Source organism: Schistocerca gregaria, chromosome 11 (genome assembly GCF_023897955.1).
Source record: "Schistocerca gregaria isolate iqSchGreg1 chromosome 11, iqSchGreg1.2, whole genome shotgun sequence".
NCBI lineage: Eukaryota > Metazoa > Arthropoda > Insecta > Orthoptera > Acrididae > Schistocerca > Schistocerca gregaria.
In genome coordinates, this window is record NC_064930.1 from 91,048,552 (window position 1) to 91,065,093 (window position 16,542).

Consider the following 16,542-nt stretch of genomic DNA (forward strand, 5'->3'; position numbering starts at 1 on the left):
CTTTAAGCTCCCTAGATGGGGTCCCCAACATTCCTTCTCGTCTTGTACTGTAAGTCACCTCTGACCCGCGGTTCTGGGTGACTTTCCCAAAATCTACCCCTTTCCCCCCTTTTCCTAGACCTGTCCAGTCCTTTTCCTTAACCCTTCTTCCTTCCGTTCAACCCTTTTACCTGCAGAAGGAGCCACTGGCTCCGAAAGCTTGCCAATCACAACAGTTTCTATGAGTGTTCTGACGCTGCTTCGTGAGTAGATTGTTTTATCTATCCTATTAAATAATTTTATCAATTATTGTTTGATTTCGTTGTTACAAAACTGACAGTTGATGTTAGTTGACTTCGTTTGGCCATGAACATCCTCATTGAATGTTCGTCTCTAATCTTTATGTTATCTTTCATTTTTCCATTATGAGTTTGTCCTTGGTTAAAATGGGTCTGAGCACTATGGGACTCAACTTCTGAGGTCATTAGACCCCTAGAACTTAGAACTAGTTAAACCTAACTAACCTAAGGACATCACACACATCCATGCCCAAGGCAGGATTCGAACCTGCGAACGTAGCAGTCTCGCTGTTCCAGACTGCTGGGCCTAGAACCGCACGGCCACTTCAGCCAGCTACTTTGTCCTGAAGGTAGCAGAATTCTTTCAGTTCGTCTTGATCCTCGCCTACAATTCTGACCTAGACCTCATAATTTAATCTTTCTATGGTTTAATCTTAATTGATAGAGTCTACCCATTAGATTATTTATTCTACTCACCATCTCTTACTGTTACCTCTGACTTCCATTGAGAACAGCAATGACATCAGCTATTCCTGTCACTGATAAACTTTCAACACGAATTTTAATTCCATTTCTGAACCCCATTCCGTCATTGCTTCTTCGATATACAGATTGAATCCTAAGGGCGATTAGATGTATGTCTTTTACCTTTCCTAACCTAATCTGTTTGTTATTGGTCTTCCTATTTTTTCCTCTTGTTTGATGTACAAATTGTACGTAACCCTTCTTTCCCTAGAGGTTACACCCATTTTCCTTAGAGTTTCGGAAATCCTGCAACATTTTAAATTATTGTACAATATTTATCTGACTACAAATCCTACGGACATGCTTAGATTTTCCTTAAGTCTCGCTTTAATCATCAATCGCCAACTGAGAAGTCATACGCTGATGCCTTTATCTTTCCTAAAACCAAATTGATGGTCATCTAGCACTTCCTCAATCTACTTTTCCTCTTATATACATATTCTGGTCAGCAACTTGAGTGTGAGAGCTCTTCAGGTAATTGTGCGGATGTCCTCGCACTTATGTGTCCTTGAACATACAAAACTATGTGAATGATATTTTCAAGAGACACTGTTTATCTGGAGAACCAGTTTGAATAATAATTTGGCTCCAAAATTTCTGAACAATTTTCGAAATTCCTAAGAACTCATTCATATGCCTTCCACATGATTTGATCGCGAGTCTTCCTAACCCCTGTTGGTTTCTGTGGGCTGAGGAGGTAGGCATCTCGACGACCGCGGCTTTCCGTGAAGTCGACGAGGCCAACAGAGGACAAAGCAGCGTCGACGTGACCGCCACAGGATAAACTGATTCCCGCCGCTGAACACCACAGCCGACTCTGGCCCTACACTATGCTGCTTGTGGTGTGGTGTCAGTGGTAGCCACAGATCTCAACCCAGGTTACATCGGTCTGTCTGTGATGGCTGGTGAACTTTTCAGCACTCTGTTGTCTCCACCCCAACCCGTGGCTCTACATTCTGCAGTCGTTGACCTACAGCCAGATGCCAGTGTAATGTGTCGGTACGCTGCTCTCAAGTCGCTCATGCCGAAGATTCGTTTTTTTTTTTTTTTTTTTTTTTTTTACAAAGTCATGAAAACGCACGGTTCTCTACTTTGTCTATTGCGAATTGCACTGAGGAATTCAAATAGCGTTACGAACAGAACAAACGTCATGTACACACATCATTCTCCATCTGCAGCAATGCCTTTTTTGTACTGAAAATAGGCTCGTATAAGAACGAAATGCGAAAAATCTGGCACAGGCATAAAAAACAGTATTTTTTTTTAAAGACGTCGTATCTGCCATTAACTGTAACACTATTCGTTTTCACGACTACATTTTCGATCCTATGCCCTTTATACAGGTATACAGCAATAACCGAAAAGTGAAGGGCAGACGGCACGTATAGAACGCCACTATCATCCCATACATGAGGCACTCATATTACAACAAATGCTAAAAACTGTACATCACTTGCATTGGGCCTCTGGAGGTGTGAAAATTTACGAATCTTGTGACGTGTGTATATCTCACTGTTGTCTCTGTATGTTGAGTCCCCTAACTCCGAGTGTACATCAACATTAGATCAGCTCAAGGATCATAGCATTGGCATAAGGTAAATTTATTGTTACTGATGTTAACATCACTAAAATGAATCCCCTCAAATCACTGTTCATGTTGTTTATATGACTACTGAGGCAGTTGGTGGGGAACATATTCACAAATCGTTTCTTCTTTGCTCTTAGCAGCGATTGTACATGCCACAGAAAACGTTTTATATCACAGTATCTAAATATAGTGTTAACATTTGTTAACAAAATTTGGCATTCTGTTTACGATACAAGCATTTGATGTAAAGAAATAAGATAAGACATTTCTTTATTGTGATAGTGCGTAACAGTACATATGGTATCCATCGTCAAAGGCTTACAGTAGCTTGGCTGCTCGTAAAAACATGGCCATATAAATATATATCATTTTACATATGTATTCTGTGTACCGTATTAACATCACAAAAGCATAAATCGCCTTCACAACAACTTTCGTAGATGAATTGATCCACTGGACAAATAAAAAGAAAAAGGAGTACAAAAAGTGAGATAAAAACATGTGATGGGATACTTGACACAAAATACAGAACATTATGTGTATCGCCATGTAATTCAAAAATGTAATGTTAATATGTAAGATAGTGTACCAGTACAAATGTAGTCATACATTTCCATGGTCCTTAGAACGTTTAGGCCGAGAATGGCTTTTTCAGCTACACTTGCAGAACACCTTACTCATTTTTTTACTGATTTATTAAGATCTATTACTTCTGTTAAAATAAATACACTCTAATTATAAAAACCTGTATGAGTGGACATAATTCTTCCTCATTTCCATACATATCATACAACTCACGGGAAACGTCGTAAAGACTACTCATATTATAAAACTAGCATAGATACGATCCTGTGCAAATCGTTACGTCCTATGCTTGTCAGTAGGCCAAAGTCAAACAGCCAAACTATACATCCTCATTAATGTTACTTTCTATTATTAGCACTTAAAACTGGCTAGAATTTATTTCAAGATCTCTTATTTCTTAAATCTGTCTTCTCGTGGGGCAAGCCGTGTGGGTGATTTTTGAAGTAGTTGTATAATTCCACTTCTTCAGATGTTTTGATACTTCTACCCTTAGGTTAATTTTTATTACTGGATCTACGTTAGGTGGTGGTACTCCTCTCTCTTTGCTTGATGTGCTCTTTAAACTTGTCGCTGGAATGTGAGCTTTGTAACGTCCGGTCAAGGTGTCCATGTAGCTCATACCATTACTGACATTGCATATTGATCTAGTTTCTAAAGGTAAATGCTACCTCCATACACTTTGTGGGGGCAGAAAGTGAAAGCTGTGCTTCCTACAGAAGTCTGATCCACTGGCTTGTTCATCAGCGCGTCGTCTCCCGTCTTGTGCAGAACTGCAGGCCCAGGCGGCTATTTTCCGGGAACGCCTCTCCAGCTACTGGCGGGAATTGGCGCAGCTGCTCTCACTCGGTGCGACGCACGCCTCACAGCTGTTGCTTCCCCTCGCATTCGAACGTATGGTAAGTGGAGTTTTTCCGTCCTCTTATAAACTGTATTATACGTACAGGGAGCGAGAAAATGACACGCACGATCTCGTCAGTTCTGGGAGAGTGTTTCCCAGTTTACCTGCTTCATACTGCAGCTATATTTGGCTCTCCAGTTCTGGAAGAATTCTGAACCAACCTCTACTTCTGTGAGACTTTTGGGGCTATGATACAGGGAGACTAAGCTCGGAATGGTTCGAGGTCGAAGAAAATCGCCTGCATCTTTCTTTTCTCGTATTTGCTAGCTACTTCTTTAACAGATTCAGATAAGTTTGCATCGAATCCTGCTATGCAAGCTGCAGCATGTTAGCTTCGTATTTAGTGGAGAGTGGTGTAGAGTCTCAGTGTGGCAATTCAAGTCTCCATCAGCATCTTCTCTTCCTAAGAACCTCTACTCCATGTGGAAGGCCAATAAAATTACTTCTCTCAACATGGAGCTTCGTCAACGTCAAATCTCGTAATGAACCTGTGTACATACCACATAACTTATACAGTTCGTTGTAACTGCTCGAACTCTTTCCACCTTAACATTCACGTGGCATTTCCCAGGACTCCATGACAAGACGATAGCGCAGCTGACACTTGTGGCTCGACGCCAGTGGTGGCCCCCTGTGCTCACCTCTGCCAGCCAGCACTCTCCGTGTAGCACAGCAATGTCCCAGCCGCCGCAGCCACAGAGGACGCACAACGATAACGAAGGTCCACCAGTTAGCGCGTGTTGCGTCAGCGAGTGGCTTTGTTAAAGGCACTGTGCTACTACAGACACAAGCGGAATGTCTAGTGAATGCGTCAAGGTCAATGAAAACCTGTGCGAGACCAACGTGAAACCGGATGCTGCTTTCTGAGAGCATTCATCTTAGTCGTTAGCCTTTCTGCACGTGTCTCTCGTGGCCTAACTCGAACCATTATCGTTTCTGAATTCTCTGTCTATGATTTATGAACACTACCACCAGTGATTTTCCCAGTACCGAGAATAAAAGCTATGTGGTCTTAAGACATACACTGGACTCGCATTCGGGAGGACGACGGTTCAATCCCGTGTCCGGGCATTCTGATTTAGGGCACGGCCGACTTCCATCCCCATCCTTCCCTAATCCGATGAGACTAATGACCTCGCTGCCTGGTCTCCTTCCCCAAACAAACCCAACCTTAACTATTACAATGGCCACTTGTGACTGTTTGGATTCTGACAGTAGTAGACATGGAAAGCAAAAGGACGAGGTATGATCTGTGTATTTGTGTAACATTTTGTGGCGTATGTAGCAACGTGCCAGTCCCTAAAGAATCGTGTGAGCCTCATTTTGGATCCTTTGAGAAGAGAATTAGGCGATACCTGTTTCAGTGAACTGAAAACATTCTGGTTGGATTAAATCTTTTTCCTATATATATTACAAATGTTTTTAGTGGATGGTAATTTCAAAGATTGATAGATGCGGGTTCCGTATTTAAGAATGGTTTCTGCTGACATCGTATCATGTCCTGTCATTACATCTTGTTTTGGTTACCATCATCCATGCATTTCACTGCAGCAAAGGCAATTTACCTGATACGTATCAAATATTTTGTGGAGATAGTACCTCACAGCTTACGAGAATGTTTAAAGGACGACTTCTTTATTACATGTCTTGTGTAGCTACGCTTCATTGATTATACACTGCACCTGCTTAGTAAAAGTGTAATTGCGAAAAGGTATTCCGTGAAGCAATGTTGTACAGATAGTTTCGACTTATAGACACACTTTGCTTTCTGAATGAAACTTAAGTCTTCAGACAGCTGCAGCAGTCTTGAGGTATTCGTACTAGAGATAATTCCTCTCGTTGTTCTTCACTACAGCCCTTCAGAGTAGTACAGCAAAGCGTGCTGTGGCTCAGGTAACGACGCAGCTTACGATTTTGACCCTGTGTCCCTGGTAACTGGGCTCTCACATAATACTGTGTACAAATATGTATGTATGTGTGTTCAGAATAGTTCAAATGGCTCTGAGCACTATGGGACTTAACTTCTCAGGTCATCAGTCCCCTAGAACTTAGAACTACTCAAACCCAACTAACCTAAGGACATCACACACATCCATGCCAGAGGCAGGATTCGAACCTGTGACCGTAGCAGTCGCGCGGTTAGAGACTGAAGCACTTGGACCGCTCGGCCACAGCGGCCGGCATAGATTAGGTCTAGATGGCAGTGGCGCCATCGCAAGGACGACGTATTCAACGTTTTGGAAAGTGCCGATTCAAAAGTGTGCACACCTTCCAATTCACTGCTCCTGCACAACGAGGGAAATGCTGAATTTTACTTTCCGTTTTACCACAAACGGGATGTTAGCTGCCCGCTGACCGCTAGCCGCATGCTGTCACAGCGAGGACGTGACGCACGTCCCACAGACACACACACACACACACGTAAACGCGTGCAGTATTCCTGGCGCACATCCGGAAAGCTCTACTTACGCAAATACGAATTGGAGGCGATAAATCGCGATCCCGCGTAGAACCGGTCGACCATGTAAATTTCTAAAATATTGTATTCGAAATGGATATATTTTTTCTCTGGCACCTGCCATCAATATAAAACTGATGAAGATTGAATAACACATTTCTGTTTACATACTAAATCATGAATACAACATACATTTTATGTTTGGATGCAGTAATGTTCGTATGTTATACTTTCAACAAGTGATAAATACAATGTATGTCCAAATCGAAAACGACATTTTTATTTGATATAATTAAAAGTTTTTTGCTTTACTTGTACCGAAACACTTAGTTGTTGCCAAATCTCATGATTCCAAGTCAGTCGACAGCACCCTACAGGTTACGATTAGTGAGTTTTCGATTATCAAAACACGAGTCATTAACTGCCGTATCTGTTGACTGGAGTCAGTTATGAGATTCCTAACAGATGGACAGACAAATAGACCGACTGCTAAAAAGTAATACAAAAAGTATTTTCTAGAGTTATACAGTTACCAGTTATGGATTTTAAGATTTTTTCCTTTATTTGCACTGTGAAATCTGGCTTCTTCCAAATTGTCACGATTCTAAATCAACAGGGACCACCGTATATATTTTTGTTTGTGATTTTTCAAATTATGTAATTTGAATGGCCATATCTTTATTGCATTGACTTAGAAGCCTACAATTTGTACAACGCCAAAGGAGCATAGACCTTAATATGTGACATAAATGTGAACTTCGTACCCGAAAATTGTCCAGAAAAAATGAAAAATGATCTTATCACTCGAACAGTCAATACAGTCCTTCAAATGTGCAATATTCGAGACGTGTTCAGATACAGACGACATCGAGTAGGATTTTAACGTATTTGTCAACAATCTGGCCATTCTATTTTCGAAAACCGTTCAAAAGTTAGAATAGAATCTCGTCAGAGTTCTAGCCACACCATGTGGCTTTACACGTAGGATCTCGAGGCTGCTGGCAGCTCTAGAACATTTCAGTTGGATACATCGTCACGGGAGTATACATTCATACATTCAGACGCCTGTAATGTCGACTACCAAGAAATATCTGCACCTCCCTTATCTGATGTCACAGTTTGAGAAACGTATTTATTTAATAAAACCCCACTACGCATCTGCTGTGCATTAATGTTTTTATGCCTGTACAAAACTGAATGTACTGCAGTCATGCGCTGGCAGTAATGTGAGCGTCATGTAGTAGTGCTACATGTAACTGTATATTAAGACAGGCTGCAGCTTGTGGATGTTGTGAAAGTAATTTGAACTATTTTCTGTGCGTCTCAGGGTAACCACGCAAGTGATCAGCAACTCCACGGTTGGATTAAGGACATGGAACGTGTGAAAGACATGCTGCGCACGAAATTAACCGGATGGGTACAGGACTTGCAATTCGCCAGCAAACAGATGGAGCACTACGAGGTGGAGGGAGAGAAGGACAGACCAGGGCACTTGATACTCAGGTATAAACCAGTGCACACTCAAATGTCTGTCGTAGTCACTATGCTTTAGTGGAGTTTATCTCACTTTTATCCATGGAAGTATTCATTGAAGTTACAGAAAACACAGGGTTTATTTAATCCAAAAAAATGGGTCTGAGCACTATGGGACTTAACATCTTAGGTCATCAGTCCCCTAGAAATTAGAACTACTTAAACCTAACTAACCTAAGGAGATCACACAACACCCAGCCATCACGAGGCAAAGAAAAATCGTTACCCCCGCCGGGAATCGAACCCGGGCGTGGGAAGCGAGAACGCTACCGCACGACTACGAGATGCGGGCGCATTTAATTCAGATTGGAGTAAAGAACTAGCATTAATAGACAGTAGTGAAGGACATGGTTAGAGAAACTCGTGATTTACAAAGTTTTTTGTCTCTGTTTAGCCTTCGATATTTTGATTCGTATTGTGTCTTAAAATGTGCTACGTATTACGTTACAGACAAGCGGAGAAAACTGACAGTCTTGTGAAGGACGTTTGAACACGATTTCCGAAAACTGTGCTGAGCAGCTAGTTCGGCAGCCAGCACAAACAGGCAGGACCTTATCGATGGCGTCAGCATACAGATGGGGATTAGTGATCATGAAGTTATCAACGACTATGGTTACGAAAGTCACTAAATCAGTCGAGAACGCTAGGAGAGTTGATATGCAGCTGTCAGCGTCTCACTTAGATAATAAAATACAATCATTTAATTCCAGAATTATGGCCATAGAGGAATTATGGCTAAAGTTTACAGAGACTGTAAATCGTGATCCGGAAAAGTATGCGCCTACTAAGCGGATCAGGGGCGGAAAAGACTCATCGTGGTTTAATAACAAAATTCGGAAAATGCTGAGGAACGAAAGGCTGTTACATTCTCGGTTCAAAAAAGAACTGGCAAATGAGGACAGCAAGATTTGTAGAGATTCGTGCGTCTGTGAAGAGATCTGTGCACGGATCATACAACAGCTACCGGAAGAAGTTTTGGTACTCTACAAAATCGTTAAACGGATCTAACGCTTCTATTCAGCCACACGTTGACCAGTCTGCTTTGGTGGTAGAATATTCCAAAAGGAAGGCTGAAGTTAAAAATTCCTCGTTTAAGAAATCGTTCACGCAGGAGAATGGTACAAACGTGCCGTCGTTTGACCATCGCACAGAGTCCCGTATGGAAATCATACTAATGAGTACCCCTGGCGTAGAGAAACAGCCGAAACTGCTGAAAATAAGTAAGTGGCAATGCCTAGATGGACTGCCAGTTTGGTTTTACAAGGAGTAGTGTTGGCGACAGAGCCAGCGGCGCTGCTGGAGAGGGAGTCGACGGAGGCGCAGGTGGCGGCGACGGTGGTGGAGCATTTGACGGAGGCAGTGGCGGAGGAGCTGCCAGACTACGGCTCTCTGTGAGTGGTGAAGCAATGAAGACGACGACGAAGGGTGGGAGGTTGCCGGCGAAGAGCCACTAGCAGAGTCCAGGTGAGTGCTGAGCTGCTGGAGAAGTGTAGTGGGGCGTGTCAGCAAAACGGAGGATGCACTTCGTACTGGAAATTTTGGGAGGACATTTCGAGGTCAACATGAGTAAAGCGAGTCAGAAAATATACTCCAACCGAGAACGTGCTCAACGTGAGTAAAAAGGTGAGGGATGTTGCTTAAGACAAAGAATGTTCTCCGATTTCGTGTGAACTAAACTTGAGGAGCTTCTCGCAACCGGAAAATATTGAAGCGAGATCTGTAGCATTCTTCGGGATGAGTAAGTTCTGTTAACTGTTACCTACATTTTGGCAATGATGGCAGAATTCATATTGCTTGGGACGCAAAAAAAAAGAAGTATATGCCCATCGAAGTGCTGAATTGAGGAGCTGTAGAAGTTTATATCGCTTTGACAATAAGAACATTATCTGCGGACTACCTCTCAAAAGAAGTGAAAATTGAAACATTTTTATTGCTATTTAGTAGACCCAAGTTTTCAGACTGATGTACGAGAACATTTAGCTGCAGGCCTACACCAAACAACCGTGTCACTGACGTTCACCATCATGTCTTCTCACAGCATAAGTCTTATACAGTGTGATGTTAGAAATAAGTAGGGTTACCACAAAAATTAATAACTGGTTTATTGCAAACCTAGCGACCTGTTACTCGTAAGGAACGCATGGTGGGCCGCTTACGGGCTTGCCACGTGTTGGAGAACTGGGACAGAGTTCCGGCTTGAAGTGGATAAAAAGTCATTTAATCTTAAGATTTCGTTCGCATAATGTGTTCACCAGACATCTATAACTGAAAAGTTTCCACATGTTGTAAATTTGGTAACATCGCTAGTAAAGACATTTTCGTAAGCTGTACGTAGTTGTCATAATAATTTGTTGCCGCACATAAAATAAACAAAATGCAACGTAGTGCAACTCTGCCTGATCACACAGACGCCGGTTCCAGACATGTCGCCCGTTTGTTCGAGCTCAATGGAACGTGACACGGCGCGTGCTTTGTGTGCCGGACACGGCAGACCACATACACCGACAACTCAGCAGGGAGCAGAGGTAGTGAGAAAAAGGAACACTCTCATCAGAGATTATGGCTTCGAATGTTTGGCTCGTAAGAACTTCCTGATAGAATGTTCTTTTGCTCGCAGAGTCTTCTCCAGAGAACGTCGTCTTGTTTATTCATATGACCCAGCGTGTTTACCTTCTGTTGGATGTCAGTACAAAGTCGAAAACCGGAGATGCAAGAGGGGAGGGAGCCACAGAGCTCCATCGGCAGTGGTGCAGCTGAGGTACCGCCCTCCTAGTTCAGGCAGCTCAACATTTCGTGTCTCTCCTGTAGTTGACGTATGGCTATTTACAGTCGGTCATTTCTAAATTTCTCCAATCCACTTCATTACTGGACTCGCATGATAGCTTTAGTAATGGCTCCAGCTCTACAGGCCAAAGCCGCCTATAGCACACTGACCCTGCCTCTGTACCCTAATTGACGACGATTGCCTTCCGTGGTAGCGGTCTGCCTCGCTTAACGACACTCCACGTCTCTGTGGCGAGTATTGATTGCGTCTTCTGTGGATTCGCCACTCTGTGTGCCAAGGCACGTTCCCCCAAAATGAGTATGGCAGTCAGTATTGTAGTATTACTGCTGTGTAGTACATAGGCAAGTTGTCCAAAAGTTTCTAGGCCTTCTCTTCCTTTTGTTTTAGTGGAGATTGTATGCTCACCTCAAATGGTTCAAATGGCTCTGAGCACTATGGGACTACATGGCTCTGAGCACTGTGGGACAACATCTGAGGTCATCTGTCCCCTACAACTTAGAACTACTTCAACCTAACTAACCTAAGGAGATCACACAAATCCATGCCCGAGGCAGGATTCGAAGCTGCGACCGTAGCAGCTCCGCAGTTCCAGACTGAAGCGCCTAGAACCGCTCGGCCACACCGGCTGTATGTTCAACTCCTTCCTCCACTTAAATACTTTCTTTGGTTGCCTTATGAAATGAACGGTTCCATTGCGTTAAACACAGCCCTTTCCCGAAATTCTTTGCCAAAAAAAATGTCAATATAATGATTATTGAGATCATTGTCAGTATGCATCTACTTCCTGGATCTGTGGCATGCAAACGATAAATTTTCTCGCGGCACGGATTCTGAGGCCCAGCTTGTCAGTGGAGTAGGTGTGTTACTGTACCTCTAAACAGAACAGCGTGCTGGTGTAGCTAGCTTGGAAATGATTTGCGAGCCTTAGCACCATGGCACCACATGTCTTATGGGAGGAACTGCTTTCCGGTCAAACTGGGGACCCAGACATCACACGGAACTCATTATGATGCAGCTCCATGCTTTAACTGAGAACATCGTTTACAAGTAACGGTGATAACCAAGGACCATACTACAAGAAGTACACGGAGTACGGACTGTTCTGCATCGTATCTGGCAGCATGGAAACTTTCCATCGTTGACGGGCTATGGGGAATGCAGTCGTAGATTAATCAGGAAAAAATTCTCTCATACCCGATTCTGAGTGCTGCATTCTCATCACAACATGTACCCGACACTTATGCATCGAATCGATGTACCGAACACTGACCTTAGGACAAAGTTTTACTGCCAACAATTTGTATACGATAATTTTCACTGCTAAACGAGAGAACCGCTCACGAAGCGAGACCGAGCGAATGCTTCAGAGCCAAGTAAAAAAAAATTATGCAATAGTGAAGCGTCATTTTGTCAAGTTTTACGTCAGCAGACATGTACTTCTGCACGTGAAGCATAGCAGTGTGAGATGGTGGTAGGCACACTGCCGGATGTGAGCAGAAACATTATAAAAGTGCCACAACTGATAAGGGTATCATGAGTAAAACGAAAGACCTATTGTGAAATTAAAAGACATGTTTGGTATTTGCAAAGACGGATTTGAATTAGTTTAAGCCATCGTATCGCGCTGTCCTTAGCCGTTGGATTAGCTGAAACGGACAATAAGTGGACCTGCTTGACGGTACACTCACGATTGTCCATAGGGCTCTTTTTCCAGTGGGAGTTCTGCTTTCAGCTGTCATACAGTCTTCACGGGAAATTATCGCAGATGTCACACCACCTAAAGCACATAGGAAACTCCCTGGCAGGTCAGAGCCGTGTGTCGGACCCGCGACGTGCACTCTCCACTGCACAGTGAGAATTGGTCCAGGAAGCAACTGCCGAGGCCACCGGGCACTGCAGTGGCCGTCCTCTGGGAGCGCTGGTCCCGCCAGCCGTGCAGGGGAGCTCCTGTGACGGCTGGAAGGCAGCGGGTGAGGCACTGGCCGAAGTAAGGCTGCGACGGCGGCTCTCGGTTCGTGCCTGCCTAGCTCGATGTCTGTCTTCTTAAGGACGTCATATTCGCCATAGACTTTAAAAATTGTTTTACAATTGTAGTTTCGACCTTTTGACCCATTTTCAAGTGGTAATGTGGAAGATTTTGCTTCAGCTCATGACAGACATGTCTACATGTCAGCGTCTAAAATCATCTATAGCAAATTTGAACAACTCATTCATATCCTTAACATAAATATCACACGTTCACTCTCTTGCAATGCATACGAAATTCTTCTTTAAAGAATAGAGGTATTCTGCGGCTAGCGCTGCAGTTCTGCTGTTTGATGTGTCTGAAACCAGTTAAAACGATATAGCAGCACAGAACGCAGTGGATGATCTGCAAGAAATAGTTATAATCGGTGTCACACTCAAGTGCTCTGAAATCTAAAGATGAAATCTCAATGCGCTAAAAAGCTGCAAAGACCAATGGATTTGCGATTGTTTGCTGTGTTACTATGCATCCTTTAAAGAATAAAAAAGATCTAGGTTTGTGTCCCATTCAGTCACACAGTACTCATCTGCCAGGAAGTTTCTAATCCACTGGAGAGTGGAAATCCGTCCTGGATACTTTTACGTTATTGCATAAACTATACATGCTAGGTTTTTAACTCTTAACCTCGCACCTTGTGTGCTACAGACGGCCGCTGTTGAGTGACCGACTGCTGCGCTATCAGCCGTGGAACCTCTCCTCTGACGACGACTTCCGTGCGCTCTGCAAGCAGCGGCACCCAGAGGCGTCGCAAATGTTCAGCCTCGCTGACGATCTGTACGCCTTCAGCCGTGTCTACTGGTTCGCTGCAGCGGAGTACATCGATTCATACTACGAATATCATGTCAAGATTGTAGGTAAGTTTATTACTGGGACCTGGCCACTTCACGGTTATGCGCTGACAACTGTTCAGTTGTTCGAGGAATGAGATTCAAATATCCATCTGAATATGTAGTCTTAGATCTTGCGTGATTTTGCACGCCACGCAAGATAATCTCTGGTGCTCTTTCCAAAGTCAGTTTTTAGATTCCTCGGCAACTCTCCGTCTGGATGTATGACAAGCTAACTACTTGATTTCTATGTATTACTGACTTCTTCATTATGCAGGGACTAAAAATAGACTACGTACACAAAATTTTGGATTGTGTAGAGAAGACTAAAAAGAACAAATTTTATATGACACAAATGTCACAGGTGTACCCTCCACCTGCTCGTGTCCCATGAACGTTTCGACGCCAGCGACGTACAGAGCCTGTGTGATGTTTTAGAGACGTTACTGAAGTGCCAGCTGGGCGCTAACACACTCGAAATAAGTGGGTGTCTCACAAATAATGTTTGCAGCCTCAGCCTAACAGGCAACCACCTCAACTGGGGTGTCCGCCAGTGTCCGGCACACTGAACAACTCGTCTCCCTCCCGTAGGAGGCCCGCAACATCTCAAAAACAGTGTCCATCCCACAGCGGTTTGAACAACGTCTCTGAACACCAGTGCAGATAAGACTGTCATAAATGCGCAACACGTGCCTCATATAAAAAAGTGTTCCTTTTTATCTTCTATAAACACTATAATTCTTTACATGTAGTTTTTTTCAGACCTAGTCTAAGGATTTTTAAAAATGGCGAATGGTTTCTGCTAGAGACAAGCTAAAGTTTTGTCAATACTGTAACTGGGGTAGTGTTCTACATTTCTCATCTATGATCCTGGCATGATACTGTTCGAATTTACTAATTTTCTTTGACGAATAATATTTCGATTTGTAACTGAACAGTAAATTGTATCAGATACACTCTTAATATTATCCTTAGAAGTATTAATACTATGAACTGTAGTAGGACTGAAGAAACACTGTATTTTCAGCTACCGCACCTGTCTGCCAAACAACTCTATTTGTTCGAATTACTACATTCTTCAAATTTATTATTTTATTCTCGTTGCTGGACTTTATCTCTTACTCGATCATGCATCTATCGTGGATCAGACACGAAACGTGTTGTAATCGTTCATTTCTTTCTTTTTAACTGTCTGATAGCTATTTGTTCGCTAGGGGGTAACTCCATTTAAATGAGAGGAAGGGGGGACTGTGAGCTTGTGCTCCCTCAGCGGAAAAATTATTTATGCCTGCCGTTGTCACTCTTGACCGCTTCAGGCAATCGAACTTGAAGGGTTTTAATTGGTAGTAAACCGCCTAATTAAGAAACTAAGGTGGTCGAAAAGGGTTACAACAGATAAAGGAGTAAGTTGTCATAAGAACATGCGGATATTAGAACCAGGGACTGTAATACTGCGAAGAACGGCCTTTACAAAATTTCGTCTGCAGCCGATAACTTACTGCAGACACTCATAAAAGTAATAGTGGCACATAAACGGAAATACGCATTGTTAGCAAGTTACTAAACAAGCAACTCCTACCCCATCTGTTTCTAGACTCAGCGGCACTCGGCAGCAAGTCTATATGTATGACTGAAACTGTAATGGACACCGAGAACAAACGTGTGAGCTGAAGTTGATGTTTCTATTCCTCGCGGGTAGCGACAAGGTATTAAAGAATGAGCAGCGACAAGAGCTTACAGAGTTGTGGACAACTAGCCGTTTGTCTGGAAGCTAACTTTAAGCCCGACATTGAAGATATCTTCAGGGGAAAGTTGTCATAATAATCCAGAGAGATCGGAGAGATCGTGGCAGTTCGGTCGAGATAGGGTGGGGGGAGGAGGAAAAGACGAAATGGGTGCGAATCTCTTCTGAGCACGTGGCGATGTTTAGATGGCTTGCGACATCCAGCAGGCTGCTAGAACGGCCCTGTCTGAAAGAGTTGCCCTCTCCACTATTAAAACCTTGGAGCTTTACTATCGGCTTTTTTACGCATCACTGTCCAGCAGAACTAGATGTTTGCCCACAACAGACTAACGTATCAGGAACTGAGTCCTGATATGTTGTCGCTGCCATTGGGTAAAATCAACTAAATCCCAAATCCAAGGCTAAAGATGTCAAAAATACTTCCTGTGTGACGACTATCTGACCCAGTATCGCAGAACACCTGGCCTATCCCAATTACAAAGAAGACCAGTCAAAGTTGCTAATTTTTATGTTTTATTCATTCGATGGTTTGTTTCGGACCGAGACCCATTTTCAAATCACCATAACATAGTCGAAAATGGCATTTCCGAAGATGTCAAAATCGTGCAATGAATATTTACATTGCATACAGATAACTCATCGAATGAACAGAACCTTGGAACGGTTTTTCGTTCACTGATTTCCAGATGTTGCTGACCCAAACTACTTCAGCATACTGGAAGTTCGGAAAACCACTCATGTTAACTATGCCAAATGTACAATCCTAGCACAATTGCATCACATACACAGCCTCAACTCGAATGATCTAATAAATATAAAGTAAACGCATTATTCACGACACTAAACTTACATTCCGCATTCCAACAACATCATGCATTGCATCCTCACCATCAAAGATATTGAGTTCAGATCCACAGTTTTCTACCCCGTCAGTCGAGCTCATCGTCATCATCTCAACAGTTTCTTGTGTCGCATCCCTAACATGAGAGACATCCAGTTTAGAACCACTGTTTTCCACAACATTCACTCTTTTTCAACGTCCACATATCGTCCAACAGATGACGATAACAGCCACAGTCACCTTCCATTTTAACATCCAAGTCACCTTTTCCAAAAAGCAATCCAACTTAATCTTCAGCCACACCAAAACATCAGCTTAAAACCTATACCTAACCTTGTTTCGCCACATAAAATATAAAGAAAAAGCAGCAGCATAGCATTCCACCCATATGTCTGTTCCCGCAGCTTCAACGAGATCTCCATCACTCACATGTTATCTCAGTGCTACAACTATA

At 43.0% G+C, this 16,542-nt stretch overlaps 1 protein-coding gene across 1 annotated transcript in view; it reads left to right on the forward strand.

The window, feature by feature from the left end:
* The window catches only part of LOC126295039 (uncharacterized), a 571,350-nt gene extending 557,749 nt beyond the window's left edge, over positions 1-13,601 (forward strand). Inside the window, exons 3-5 of the mRNA XM_049987289.1 lie at positions 3,745-3,872; positions 7,660-7,835; positions 13,322-13,601. Of these exons, the coding sequence (XP_049843246.1) occupies positions 3,745-3,872; positions 7,660-7,835; positions 13,322-13,601 (584 nt within the window). The remainder of the gene's footprint in view (positions 1-3,744; positions 3,873-7,659; positions 7,836-13,321) is intronic.
* Positions 13,602-16,542: the final 2,941 nt, after the last annotated feature.